Source organism: Nilaparvata lugens, chromosome 3 (genome assembly GCF_014356525.2).
Source record: "Nilaparvata lugens isolate BPH chromosome 3, ASM1435652v1, whole genome shotgun sequence".
Classification (NCBI taxonomy): domain Eukaryota; kingdom Metazoa; phylum Arthropoda; class Insecta; order Hemiptera; family Delphacidae; genus Nilaparvata; species Nilaparvata lugens.
The window spans coordinates 25,709,242-25,725,017 of NC_052506.1; the positions used below are offsets into that span (position 1 = coordinate 25,709,242).

Below are 15,776 nucleotides of genomic sequence, written 5' to 3' on the forward strand. Positions count from 1 at the left end.
TTAATGATTAAATATTGAACATTATTCTTGAATTATAGATATTAATTATATATTCTATACTTGAGGTCATTGTACAACTATAATTGAAAATGGGAAATTTCTTTGTTTAATTTGCTGTAGTTTGAGAGCCTGTGTGCATTGCAGACGCTGTCCCAAACTAGATGTCAAGCTCAGCTGTGCTTGGGAAAGCATTTTCCAAGATGGTGTTTATTTGGTTGCATTGTTTACTATATTTAAGCAAAAATTACTAATATGGATACGAACAAATTGAAAAATGCTGGCTATACTAACAGATTTGCTGACTATTTTGTTATTTGCGGCCTCGATTTGAGTTCTGGTCTTGAACCAGACAATTTCGCAGGTATGGTCATAACAGTACAGCTACATTTACATTTCACCAGCACTTTTTGCATAATTTTTCTGTTGATTAGTGAATTCAAAATATATAAATTGCTATAATACTTTTTCATATATTATTTGAGTTTCATCTAAATTATTAATTAGCAATTCAACTACCGTAATTTTCGTAAAACACTATTAATCTTGATAGGTAATTTAGTTTTAATACGAATGGTCTTGCAATCCTATTATAAAAGAAAGTGTTTTTACTTTCTTTTAAATATTTTACATTATGTTTCCAAATATAGTTGTTTTGCTATTGAAAATTAATCATAGCAATTGTCTAAAGAATAATAATTTCCCAATCAAGTACCTACCTTTGTTTTGATAAATGCTTGTTCTGTTTTATCTTAAAAATTATTTAAGTTACTTGTAAAAGCTGTTAATATTTATAAAGCTATGATTTCAGAAGTGCTAAATCTAAAAAATATTATTTATTGTTTTAAATCCTTGGAATTACTCTTTGAATGTGGATGCAGTGTAAACAATGTGCACTTTCTCTTTGTCTTGTATTATTTCCCACGTAAATTTATAATTGTCAAAGCTTTGAACAATGCAATTCACACATCTTTACGTAAGATCAATTGGTGTAAGATACCTTTTTATGAATCAAACCTTGGTAAGCACAAAGTTGGACACATGCCCAGCTCGTGAGTTGATGTCTGAGTGTGGGAGACGTCAAAATTAGATGCTAGCTTCTATTGATTAGGCAAAAATCTGAAAATTTCTGGACAACCTCCAAAAGTGTCAAATTATGAGAATTAATTTATTACTTTGCTACAATAATCTAGAGTAATTAATTGTAGGTATTATACTGTACGCCAACCTTATCCGTAGTAGATTGTTAACTTATTTATTCACGCTTCTATAGCCTTATAATATAAGGCTAGCTTCTAATATTATTTCAATAGGATTTAGAATGTAGACTTAATTGAGTGCTTACAATATCATTCTTCCTTTAATATTTATTGGTGGTCCTGTCATGATAATCTGGTGATTCAGTACTTCACCCTACCCGCATCCTTCAATAAAGGGTGTTTTAATCTGTAACATGACCCTATTGTCTCATTGTTGCTTGGCTCTATAATGATGATAGGTTTGATGAACTATTATACGTACTCGGGCCTTCAATAAATCGCGTTTTAAAAGATGAGAGCCAGTTGAAGCTGAAATTTGCTTGAGAGGTTGGGTTTCATGAGAATCTATTGATCTCCTCCTATCTTATCTAAACTTTGATCTCCTTCTGTGCTGTTTGAACTTGAAAGTATCAGTGTTTATCGTTTATCATGACAACAGAGTATGATGAATTACATATTTTAAAACAATCGTTAGAAGAAAGTCATTTTACCTTTCACTTCACCAATAGTAACAAGGCCGGATGCATTGCGCTTTTGACATAAACTCGTTAATTGATTGATACCTATGTAAAAAAGAAGATATTAGAATGTTAATTAATACAATAAAAATTCAATTTGTGATATAACACAAGCCGTAGAAAAGAATTTTTGAATAAGGTGCTAGACTAGATAAATCATAGGAGCCACAGGTACCAGCATATAATACAGTGTGATAAACTTCCAGCTCAACTGAACCTTCATCTGTGTTTCAGTACCTTCTGTATGTATCTTCATGTATCTGGCTTTTCAAATTCAAATTATATTCCATTAAACCTTTTATTCAGTCAAAATATATTTACAACAGTGTTTTTAATTATTTCAAGCTAATAATCTGTAGAATATTTTATTTCGATTTTAACCAATATCCAAACCTCTACTAGATCCAATAATAAATCACAGTAGTTTATTACCGTGCTACATCATTGTTACCGAAGTTATTCTCTTTTAGATTGATTTGCAGTTCAAATTAATGATATAGCTCAGTATATTCGTACTAGTACTTTCAGACTAGCTACACAAGTAATAAAAAATGAACATAACTTGTTTCACAGTTCACTGTTGATTTGTGATGTGTGTCGAATGTTCTCCAAAAATAATCGCATCTCTGACCATATATCCATTATATTTTTGAATATATCTATCAAAATTTGTTTTGAGAAAATTTTGCCCCGATAAAGTTTTTTCCTCTGTTAAAAGAATATGGTAGAAAAATATGATTTTCATTCCAATAATTTATAATGAAATATATATATTCTGTTTATCCCTTGCGGACTTGCCGTAGATCAATACTTTTCTCACTATCATTTTTTTATAATTAGGTAGTCCTAATGTAGTACAGTACAGTATCGAAATTGATGTTAAAAATCATTTAACCTTTCTAAAAAAGGCTAGTAAATAGGCCCATTGCTTTTATAATAGAGTATTCCAGCTTCAATTTCAACCAATTAGATGATAATTACATTTTTCGCCGTCTCTTGACTCTATTCATTTTAATTTGATTAAGATACGGCTGAAATATAACAGTTATGGGACTCATTGACGACTTGAATTATTTATTCAGGTTTGGTGGGACCTCCCCTTCTCTACAAATAAAAGAATAGTTATATATTTGCATTGAAATAAGATCTACTTCCTACTAGAATTTTTGAAGCAGGCTCATATTTATTGTCAGCTGCATTTTTTGATTAGGCTGACTTCAATAGAGACGCTTTTAGAGGTCATTGTCTATTAGCATATGCATGCATTATCATTTTGACCCCGTCCAAGACTCAGTTCATTTCACTTTCATCGATCAATTTCTGTTGATGGTTTGGCTTTGTCAGTTTATCAACAAAAACCGACAATAAATCTCAAGTTTTGAGAATGGGAATGACTATTTCTCCATGGTTTGATATTTTTTGAAAATAGTATTATTTATGATCGAACTATGTCAAAGTGTTGAATATGCTTAGAATGAAGAAATAAATTGTAAAAATATATAGGGGATATAATCTTCTCTGTATAGCTAATCCATAAAAATTTGGTTAATGTAATTGTTTAATGTGTTTTCTTGCTGAGTATTGTTACCTCTTAATGGCATAATTTATCAAAATTTGAAGACTTTTAAAAATAACCATTTAGAAACCCTCTAACCTCTAACGGCCAAATTTAAGAGTTTCTAAAAATAATCATTTGGAAACCCTCTGAGGATTGGAATATTGGGCCTAACCATAGATGAAATGTTTTTAGAAACCTTCCAAATATTGTTAGATTATTCAGTTGGAGGTTAAAAATGCTTTACAAGAGAACACACAAATCAATTACAGTTTCCACATTTTTATGAATCAGCTATAGAGTGAAGATACCATTTCCTATAATTATATTTACAATATTGCTTTCTTCATCCTAAGCATCTTTTACATAACTCGTCTATATAAATTTAGAGAAAAGCTAGACTTGCTTTTGTCGTTCATATTGATGGATAGGCCTACTTCTACCAAATTATTTTATTTCAGAATATTTCTTGCTCAGACCATTTCTATTTTTACCATGAAAATGTAATTTGAAAAAAAATTGAGTGCTCTTGAGATCATTTAAATGAAATCATGGGAATTAATTTTTTTAGTAACCTATATTTTTCAGATAGATGCTTCAGAACTTATGATTCATAAATGCTAGTTCTCTACTCATACTCATCCATCAACTTCCGTTTACTTCCTTTCTTTGTAGTTATTTTCAGTAAATTTATTCTTGATTCTTTAAGCTTACGTAGATTTAACAGATTCTGGCGGAGAATAACACCTCTTTCCCCTTCATTTATTTCGTGGTAAGATTATTATTTATTTCCCAAGACACTCGTGCTTGCGTTATAGATGACACATTGTAACATTTGACTTGCAAGTGACGAAAATGTCCTACTGAATTATTTATTATTCTAATACAAGCGCAAATACATTATTCATTGCAGTTTGATGGAATCAGTTCCTTCTTCTCAAATTGTAATGTTTGCTTCAAATTTTATGCAGCTTGTGTTGATGAAATGAAGATTTGTTGATTTCTTTTGTTATTTTCAGGCGATAATTTGCAACAAACACCTTTGGAAAGACCGTATAAGTGCAAAGTACTCGGTCACTACCCAGAAAATGTTTCTTGGAATCCATTCGATTTCAATGCGGTTTGCATGGTAAGGATTCGCTCAAGTTTTTAGCTAAAACATAGTACATACTTGAATATGAACACAAAATATAGATAACATAGAAAATATCACTGGGAAAAAGAGGAATAGATATAGCAATTTTATACAGTTGAAAACTATAGAGAATTGGAAACTCTATAGTCTATCTGTACTATATCTATGTCTATGAACATTTATATTTCTCTCTATAATCTATACTCTGACTGTGTTCAACTCTATAAAGTTGAAGAGTCTATAAGGAATTGGAAACTCTGGGTTAAAGGTTCCCGTTTTTTTTTATTGAGAACAATTTTTAGTAGAAGTTTTAATTGATGAATAGTAGAGACTTTGTTAAAGATCTCATACTTTTGGTCTGCTGCTGTGAAAATGATTGCGAATTATTATAAAAATTAAATACAGTTAAATATTCTCAACCAACCACTATTTAAGTTGGAAATAAAGGTTCTATTAGATTAACCATGGTTTGTAGGTTATTTTTTGCCTTTTTGCTCTATTTTTTGTCTGTGTTTTTCATTTTAATGTTTTTTCTTCCTCTCCATTTTTTGTAGTTCTGTCTTTTTCTTAGGACTGTGGTTTAGTTCTTTAATTACTCAACTTGAGATAAATCGATTCAGACCCTTCTTCGCACTTGGGTGCAATGGGCAAAGTGAAAATATCTCTGTACCATCATTTTTTATTATTTATGGTTATTTTCTCATTTTATTATTTATATTTATTCCTGTTTCATTGAAGAGGAAATGAATAAATTGGATTGAATTGTAGTATTATTATATCTCAATATTCTTCTTTGAACATTTTTACTTATTTCAGTGTCTCTTATCACTGTTCGACGATTTTATTAATTAGAATATTGTTTATTGTGGTGCAGTTGAGCCTGCCGCATGGTCTACAGTTCCACACTCAGAAGCACATTCTCGAGCCGAAATTCCATAGTTTTGTGATAACCAAAGAGGATGGCCGCCGCACCTATGGCTCCAGCTATGTCTTCTTCGAAGAAGTCAGCAACAGAAAGATATGCAGTGCTATGCAAACGTTGCAAGTAAGTTTCACCTATTCGATTGAATGTTGATGAAAGCTAAAATCACAGTTTGTTGTCTTTTCTACTTGAATAGTTTAACTGACAGAAGAGTTGAATTTAAATGTTCAGGTCATTATTTATTTATTCATACATTGAAACATTATAATGAAATGAAAAGAACGGGCGCTAGCCCAAAACTTCTTAAATCTAGTCTAATAACATGTCCAAATTATCATCAGTTGTAGTTGTAGGTTAAATTAAAACATATAAAGTTTCTCGACAATATGAATTTCTTCAATCAACTGGCTATTGAGATCTGAGCAGTTGATTTCATCCATTTTTCAACTGTTGAGATCTTAATATGAATTGGAATTATGTATTGGAATATTCAATTATGTTCCGTATCATCCTCATTTGATAAATGGATTTATTATCCGCCTAAAATAAATTGATAAATTTCAATATACATTTTTATTTCCCACTTCACCCTATAAACTTTGGTAAAAATATTTGTTGTCCACTCTAGTTGAAGGAGAAGCATTGAAGTATTCTTTGGGGAATGCTTTGACTGATAAACGAAAATTAGCCAATATTTTTATAATACACCTGATGAATTGGCAAAGTCTATGGGAGTGGAGGGGTGAGGAGGAACTCAATGTTTCCAATTTCCATCGGACTATTTTCCTGCTGTTGACTACAGCATATTGTTCTCTTTATTATGGATGATGCCCACATAAACTTTTTGCTTGTCCATGGCTGATTCATAAGATGATCAGAAGTTCATTCCTAACGGGGAATTCGAACCCACGAGTAGACATTGAATTTTGCTGGCAGACTGAAGGGTGCAACTTAGTCCACTCGACTAACCTGGGCCCATTCGCTTGATAAAATATAAGCTAATAGTTGAATACGTTCCTATTCCTACAACCAGCAGACTACTGTTATTATTAGTTTGTATTTTATCATGCAACTGGGCTAGCCTAGTCGATTAGTATAACCATAGAGAAAAGATAGCAAAAGAAGATATCCCATTGTATAGGGTGTTTATGTTCCAAATTTCACTTGAACTACTCGATTGCCCTAGTAGTTCTTTTTTGTGAAGCTATCTGACGCTGGTAGTCTCTCATACTGTGCCCTTCTCACTCTTTCCCGGCCAAAACAGTAATAATAGACAGCAGTCGACTGTTATAGGCTAAATTTGGAACATACCAACCATATAGTGGGCCCTGTTTACAGAAATGGAATTCGGAGAAGGAGAAAAAATAGCGAAACTGAGCGCTTCCTGGGGATTGAGGACATCGTCGGATTTATTAAAACTGGCATGATTAGATAGAAGGGGCAGAGAATGGTAGGTGAGAATGGATGATGAGAGGATTGCCAAATGTATATGGAGGGAAAGAATATTCAATAGAAGAAGAAAAGGAATGCCAAGGTTTAGATGGACAGATGATGTAGAACAGGATTTGAGAACGCTTGGAGTTCGCAACTGGAAAAGGCAGGCAGAGGATTGGGAGAGATAGAGAGACTTTGTGAGGGAGGCCAAGGGTTGTAGCGACTTGTAGAGCAGCTGAGGAGTAGTAATATCTGACGCTGGTAGTCTCTCATACTATGCCCTTCTTACTCTTTCCCTGCCAACACAGTAATAATCGACAATTGTTTTTCACCCGGCCAAAACAGTAATAATAGACAGCAGTCGACTGTTATCGGCTAAATTTGGAACATACCAACACACGACCTATATTATATAATATCTTCTTATGCTATCTTTGCTAGGATAAATAGGAAAGTATAACTCGTGGTATAACTCACTAGGATAACTAGAAAAGTATAATTCATTGTATAACTCACTATTTTTGTTGTGATATACTATATTGGAATATTCTATTAGGATCTCAGTAAGGATATCGATTAAATTCATTCGATTAGTATTCCTATAAGACTTTATAATCTTATGTAAATTCGGGAGAAAAATGCCGGCTGGGTTGGTCTAGTGCTACAAACTTTGGTCTGCTAGCACGTGGGTTCGAATCGCGCCGATAGCATGGACGTTTGATCCATCTCTCATCTCTACGCACTTTCCATTATTACCTAAGCATAAGCAACAAAAAGCATCATGCGTAATAAAAAAAAGTGCAATAAAAAACCTTATTTTTTTCTCCCGTTCATTTCAATGATGTGTTTTTGTAAAAATAGAGAACCAAGAGACTGTTTATACTATAAAGAGAGTGTTGTGATGGTTTCAGGCAATGCACTGGGCGGAGCTGTCGAGCGGTCAGTCGCCGGCGACGAAGCCGCGTCCGCTGGACCACAACACGCGGTCACTACCGCGCCACTTCAAGCTGACCGCACACCGACCCAAGGCGGCACAGAGCTACTATGACCACGCCAAAGACACGCTCTACGTCACCAAGAGCATCTCTCTCATATCGCAGGTGCCCTACGTGCATGCCAGCCGACTCTTCCTATCAGGACTCTATAGGTCAGTGCAACAGTGCAACATTTCCTGGTTTATTAATATCATTTTAATCAATCTTTGAATGATTTCAACATAATATGTGAATCTTTCTCAACACGGCTAGTTACTGTTTGGCTAGTTTTGCTAGTAAATCTCATCCGACTGCAGAGGGTAAGTTTATGACACCTTGATTCAATGATTTTATTACAGCCAGAAAATACATACAGTAAACTAGGCCATGTCATTGCAATAAAATTACAATAACGATAAATAAATAAAGATAATTCACAACATCTAATCCAATCTAATTAAATTCTAAATTTTGGATTGTATATTTCTGAACTCGGAATTTGATTCAAAGTGAAGCAACATAACCTACCTTTTAGACATTGGCTTACTACTATCAAAATTCGGAAAGGGAACAATTTTGGGCTAGACCTGTTGGTCCTTTTCTAATCATGTATTTGATTTGTGCATTGGTTAATGTAAATGAATAAATGAATAAACATGCACTGCAACAGCAGGCATTAAAGGTATTCTGTTTTTCATAAAAAATACAGAAATAGCGATTAATTACTCAACTTTAATTCTATTAATCTATTTAAATCTATACCTACTTACAATAAATCTTGGAAAAATTAACTATAAAAACTATTATCACAGTCAATTACTAATTTAGCTTGTGTCAGTCTCTTCAAACTCATTAATAGAATAGAATGGATTGTCGACCATTCATGACTTGACTTGACTTGACCCGCTTCTTAAAGCTCACCAAATGCGGCTCTCTTATTTCATTAGGTAGCATATTGCCAGATATGGGAAAACTTCTCCTGGATCTTTCCAATCTCACCCTGGGCAGGACCAGGTTTCCATTTCCCCGTGTAGCATGACTGAACCAGATTGGCCCTGGTGTACAAATGCATATTCTCTGGTATATATACAGACTGTAGACCGTCATCACTTGTAAATGTACAAACAATGGCTTGCAGTGATCAATCCAACCAGCCCTCATCACAATTCTAATGGCTGTTTTCTGCATTATTAGCACCCTATTCACACTCGCAGCGTGCACCCACAGCCTTGTACCATATGCCTATGGCTCTGAAAAAAACAAAGTAAGCCTGGCGCACAAAACAGTCGCTACACACATGATACTTGGTTTGGTTAAGATCATTGTAATCAGTTTTTAAATAATTTTTGAATGTTTCTCAAATAATTTCAACTGTCTTTGAATATTTGCAATAATTTTATGACACTTTGATTGGTTACAATCATTACTGATCACATAACAAATACTGATCAATCAATATTGATCACACAACAAATTTAGCATCATTCGCAAAATTTCTTTCCAACTGATTTGTTGAATTTAATGTAACTAAAGGTGGATTGCCACTTATCAGTAACAGTGTAAAGTGAGAATATTATTCTTGTAAATTCTAATGTGACTATCATAAATATCCGCTTGGACGAGATGAGTGGGAATAGTCCCATTTGTGGGAATTTATTTTCACTGTCTCTGATATGTAGGAATCCAGCTCTAGGATATATTACAGTGTTGCCCAAGGTATGTGTAACTGATTAGGGCTACATTACACCTCCATTTCTAATAAATATCATGGAAAAATTTGTAATGTGGAATTTTTAGCTTCAATATATCATCAAAATGTTATACTTGTTGGTTTTTTTAATGTGAATTTGTGTAAAAAAAACTCGTTGTATTAATGGTAAATTGTATAAAAACGTAAAGTTGTAGTTGGGAAGTGTATTTGTAAATTTTTAGTGACAAGACTTTACGAAACCAATATATATCCTATAAACTTGAATGTAAATAGGAGAATGGGTAATGCGGCAAGACAGAACATCCAAAAGGATCTCTCTGCCGATAAAAGCCATATGGATGAATAAATGAATACGAATTGAATATGCAGAGGTTCTAGATAGTTGAATTAAGAATACTAATTTTCAACGATTATTTGCAAATGTTTGTTGACTTGACTACATGTTGTATGGTTTGTTGCAGATGTTGGAAAGATCAGCACCACATCAGCGTGGACAGCTACGTGTACAACCTGCTCTATCAGGTGACAGTGCCGCAACCTGGTCGCAGCCTGTCGTTCCACTGCTACCCTGATTGCACGACGACCATCCAGCGGCCCAGTGCCATCGAGGAACTGCCTCTCTTCGACTTCCCGCTGCGCGAGCTGTTCGGCATGCTCTCTGTCGAGTCAGTGCTACAGCTATTCACCTGTCTGCAGCTCGAGAATCAGATACTGCTTTGCTCGTCTGGTAAATTGACAATTTCTCGTCCAATATTCAGTTTTATTCAGATCATCATCCAGAAGTATTCACATGTAATGCCGCTTCCACACTTTGGCCCAATGCGTACAAATGATGACCAGCGCCAGAGTGTGGATGGGTGGTTTGCCAACGTTGGCCTTCATTGGTCCTAGTTGGCCATCGCTCAATGAAGGCCAGTGCTGGCAAACCACCCGTCCACACTCTATGAACAAATTCATTGCACTAAAAATAGGCAGTACGGTATTTGAAATGTTCATATTATATTTATAGTTGATGTATGATCATAATTTAGTATTTTAGCATAAATTATTAACCATATCGTAATGTAGTTATATTTTTATATAACATTGAAATATTGGATGCAAGGTATTGAACCTTTTGTTGAGTTGAGATTGAAATTGAACATTTCATAAAATACAGAGCTTTGATATTGATTCCCGTCGAATATAATGGATATTACGACAAGATATTTGAAGATTGAATATATTTGTTAATAATTGGCATTTTTGTTGCAGAATACCAGAAACTGATGCTAGTAGCTGAGTCGATGCTGTGTCTACTATTTCCTTTTACGTGGCCTCACGTATACGTGCCCATACTGCCAGCCTCTCTGCAGCATTTCCTAGACGCCCCTGTTCCTTTCATTATGGGTCTTCATAGTAGAGAAAATCGAATCAATATACCTAGCGAGGTGATCATTAGCATTCTTGTTCATTTTTTTATGTTTTGTAATAATTGCGGGAAGTTGTGTGTAGAGTTGATGAGAAAATATTAGCTCAACTCAATTAAATTCAATTCTTTATTTCCAAAGTAGAAACACTTTACAATCCAAAACAGAATATAATCTTTAGAATATTTTTCCCCGCATGGACTATAGATCCGTGCGCGGGGAAAGAGAACTATTTCAACATTTTAACATTTAGAGCCGTGTGCAAAGTGAAAGCTTCAACACGATTAAATCAGCTGGTGGATTTAACTCAAAATGAGCTGCATTATAACAAATTAGACTTGATTATGGGTTTAATCCAGGATTAAAACGTCTAAACTGGCACTGAGCAAATGGCACTTACAGCCCTAACGGGCCCAAGAGAGGGAAATTCAAAAATACGTTTCATATTGTTACACTGTAGTAGTCAACAATTTCTGGATTAATTCAAGCTTCTAAAATACCTTTGTTATTGAATCAATATTTTAATAGTCGCATTGATTTCAGATTGGTACTCAAAAGAAGTCAATTATATTATTTTAGCCAGCTTCTTTTAGATTTCAGAGGCGAATAATAATTATCTTAATTTATAATTTATGTACAGACAGCTATACCAAAAATATTATGTAAATGGAATCAATAAGTATTATTATTATACCAAATAATTCAGGAACATAAAAAGTTTTGGGGGATTTATTGTTTTTGATTTTACTATTTTAATGCTTGTTACTTAATGAATGAGTATGTTAATAAATAGTATGCGGACTGATTACTCAAATGTGCACTTAGTATTTGAATCAACTCAAAAGTATTTTGGAAATATTGCTTTCTAATCCTAGTTAAAAATACTTTTAGTAATTGAAACACAATAAAAAATATCTAGTACCCTTTTATTTTATCACAACACAACTAGTTTTTATTTCTTTTACTGTGTTTTAATAATTTAAGTAGCCCTAAAAAGAAATGTGACTATTTTAGAACTACACCTGAATTATCATGAAACTATTCCCAAATTAACTTTCTATACTCTGCTTCTTGAATCTTCTTTGAGAAACGTTTTCAGTATTCGAAAGTATTCCCAAAATTGTAGTAGTGTTACTATAAGGTAAAGAAAGTATTGGCTTTGCTAATTTCCTGTGATTATCCAATGTTTGCAAATATTTTGATTCATAAATAATTTGTATTGCAGGCAAATCTGTGTTATGTAGACTTGGACACTAAGGTGATGCAGTTACCCGAAGAATTGCCTTCGTTCCCACAAAAAGCAGAATTTATAGCTGAAATTAATGACCTGCTATGTAAATATAAAGTTAGCTGTGATGTTGACAAGTGAGTATTTGAAGATGTTTCAAATTAGTAATATTATCAATGCAAGTTAATTGAAATTTCCAACAGTGATTTTCAACATTTTACTATATTGTGTCAAAGATTGTACTTTCACTGAATTTCAGTTTTGTGGCTTTAACAATTACATGTTCAACAGTGAAATGTTGGAACCATTGTTGAAAATTTGACTGATAAAACCACATAATTGCAGCCCAAAAGCTACAAAGTGCATAAGAACACTTAAATGTTGGAATCATAAATAAAACTGCGTTTGGTGAACTCACAAAACTTCAGTCCAGTGCCCAAATAACAAGTGAAGTCTACTATATTTTATCTAAAACATTTTAATTCGATTCAGTTACTGTTGTAACATTGAAAACAAAATAATTTTAGACTAAATTGGAAGCTTTTATTACTGTAGTTCAATACTGAGCACTGTAGTTATTGTGATAGTTATATATAATATTATAAAGAAAAGAATTGGCTTATACATGAACGGGATAGTAATTACACGATTGACGCGTCATAACGTCTGAACTACTGAGGTGATTAATTTGAAATTTTGCATAAAGATTCTTAATTTGCCGAGGATTGTTATAGGTATATTCTCAGTTCTTCAAGATTTCAGTTTTCTAAAGATTACAATTCGTCACGTTTTTCAGTACGTCAAGTTTTCAATTCGACAAGTTTCCAGTTTGTGATAATTTGCTTGTGTCATCACATAAGCTACACGATCGTCATAAGATACTCTAATCGTTAATGTAAATGAATCTGTTACTGTCTTATTGCTCTGCTCATAGGAACTCGAATAGTCTAACCAACTCGCCATGCTGCGACAAGCCAAGCTCAGGTGTGGGTGGAGGGGACATAATGACGACTAGTTGCACTCTGCCCTCCTCGACGTGGCGACCTCGCAAGCACTCGTGGGCCAACGACCTCGACGAGGACGCCAACCACTACGAGTCGAGTGGCTCGGACACGCTCAGGCGCATCATATCGCTCGCCAGGAAAACTAGTAAGTGTAAAATTAAACACTCGAAAATTTGATATACTATTAGAGAATATTTTAGTGTTCCATTATGAATAAATAAATATCACGATATCTCACCAAAACAGTATCAATAGTAAGTATTTTTCAATCTCACCGAATGTAATTCTCAATCTATACTTACTCCTTTGCGCTACAACTCATTCAGAGCCTTGGCCTCCTCCAAAACGCCTCTTTACTCATTTCTATAGCGGCCCATACACTTTCTTGTATTAGAACGACCAGCTTGGCATAGCACGATGAGCGCCATACAATGCAAATTCAGTTCGCATTGTGAAGTCGGTTGTGAAAGTGATATTTTTTGGTTCACTAGCTATGCCAGTAGTAACGAAGAAGGAAGCTTTAGCAGTATTGTTGATTGGTGCTATTCATGGAGACAGGAAAGTAAAGAAGAGAAGAAGGCAAGTATGGACGAAAAATTGGTTGAAGGAAGGAGAAAAATATTCAGACATGAGACTTTTGAAAGAATTACGTGAGAATCACGAAAATGATTTTAGGAACTACTCGCGGATGGATAACGATACATTCAGTTATGTGTTGGAAAAGGTTGAGCCGCGCATAGAAAGACAGGACACTAATTTCAGAAAAGCTATAACAGCTGAACAACGCTTAGTTGACATGCTTGATATTTAGCCACTGGGAGATCACTAGAGGACATGAAGTTTTCAACTATAATTCCACGCCACAATCAGTGATGATTTCTGTACTCATCGATGAATATTGGTAAAAAATTTGGAGAGAGGAACACTTGTGCATCAGCACTCATGATGGAAAAAGAGAAAAGCCTACAAACGAATCATAACCTCAAAACACTGCAGTCTCGGAACGTGGCACGAAACTGACACACACTAGCAGGACAGCACGACGCCGGCTGGCCTGGCGCGACGGAAATCAAACCTTTCTGGATTGCCATCGTGCCGTGCAATGCACGACGTGCTTAGCACTAAATTCCTCACACACTGTCACGATCCTTCCTTTTTTGGCCCGTCCTGCAAGCACGACATGCAATGCAGGACCAATGTATGAGCCGCTTATCGGCAGCCTTGAATCTCCATCCTCTGACGTCACTCCCAGCTTCCTAATATCGTCCTCCACATCCTTCACCCAACGCTTTCTCAGTCTTCTCCCTCCTGGGCTGTTTCTGTAGACCTTCTTATCGACTCTTGAGTCATCATCCTCTCAACGAGTCCCAACCAGCTCAAACGTCTCACTTTCATCTCGTCAACAATTAAAGAGTGTGATCACATTGAATGAGTATATATGTGCAAGTGCACGCCAGATCATGCATGAGCCGAAAAACAACATTTGAAAAGTGCCTTTGAAACACGTTGTGACTTGCATGTAGCTGCTCACACTGAACGCATCCAGCAAGTGCAAGCGTTCAGTGTGAGTGTTCCTATTACATGGTCATGCTTGACCAAGCTTGCACTTGCATATAATTATACCATTCAATGTGATCACACCTTAGCATTTCTGGTACAGATCACGCAGCTCTTGGTTTGATCATATTCGCCATTCATCATTAGTATAAACTGGGTTAAATATCCTTCTCAAAACCGTTCACTCCCAAATACTTAATAGATCATTCTTTTTTATTTTCATGGACAGGGTTTTGGATCTTAAATTAATTTTGGGTCAGAGCATAATAGCACCTGTTCGTGTATATCACAACATCAACGAAGGATTGAGCGTTGTTGCAAAAGTTTGTAATTAAGATTCAGTGGATGTACTTCGTTGATGATGCATAAATTGCATATATTTATTATTAATAAATTAATGAAGATTGATGATGTTATTCTGATGAATAATAAATCCCACTAATGACATTATTCAACTACTTACTGATTGTAAGATTCATTCACTGAATTTAACTTGAAATTTCAATGAAATTAATGTTTGTTTTATTTAATTTATTCTATTTCTCATTCAAGATTCATTCACTGAATTGAACTTTAAATTCATCCTGTTGTTCTATTTCATCAATTTCAATGAAATTACTGTTTGTTTTATTTAATTTATTCTATTTCTCAACTACTATAGTCCTAATAGTTTTACCACCTTTCATTTTACGATAGAGTTCCAAAACTATGAAATTAGCTCAACTGTTTTGACTGATTATAAAATTTTATCTCTTTCCAAGTTACTAAATTATTTATTCTGTTTACAAAGGTAGTAGATTATCGACTTCAAGGTTTCCAGATAATTGATTGATATTTTTTTTATCATTGATATAACCGGTTTGACTGTTTTGCCTTTCTGGTTTATGTTTTTTTATTCTCTCTTCTGAGAATTTCTGGAATCCCTGCCACTGCGGTCTTCAATAAAATATTGCTTTTTTTATTGATTCTATTAATCAATCAATGTATTAAGTATACTTATTCTTAAATATGCATCAACACAATGTATTATCTATTTTATAATCAAAATATTAATTATAGATCTACATTATAAG

General features: G+C 34.2%; 1 protein-coding gene across 4 annotated transcripts in view; it reads left to right on the forward strand.

Annotated features, from left to right (window-relative positions):
* Positions 1 to 149: 149 nt before the first annotated feature.
* LOC111049688 (DENN domain-containing protein 5B) overlaps positions 150 to 15,776 on the forward strand; it is a 46,074-nt gene continuing 30,447 nt past the window's right edge. For all 4 annotated transcript variants that reach the window (XM_039423376.1, XM_039423379.1, XM_039423378.1 and 1 more), the window contains exons 1-8: positions 150 to 361; positions 4,349 to 4,458; positions 5,339 to 5,509; positions 7,732 to 7,967; positions 9,967 to 10,232; positions 10,760 to 10,935; positions 12,140 to 12,279; positions 13,077 to 13,291. In XM_039423376.1, the coding sequence (XP_039279310.1) occupies positions 253 to 361; positions 4,349 to 4,458; positions 5,339 to 5,509; positions 7,732 to 7,967; positions 9,967 to 10,232; positions 10,760 to 10,935; positions 12,140 to 12,279; positions 13,077 to 13,291 (1,423 nt within the window). In that variant the 5' untranslated portion in view covers positions 150 to 252. The remainder of the gene's footprint in view (positions 362 to 4,348; positions 4,459 to 5,338; positions 5,510 to 7,731; positions 7,968 to 9,966; positions 10,233 to 10,759; positions 10,936 to 12,139; positions 12,280 to 13,076; positions 13,292 to 15,776) is intronic.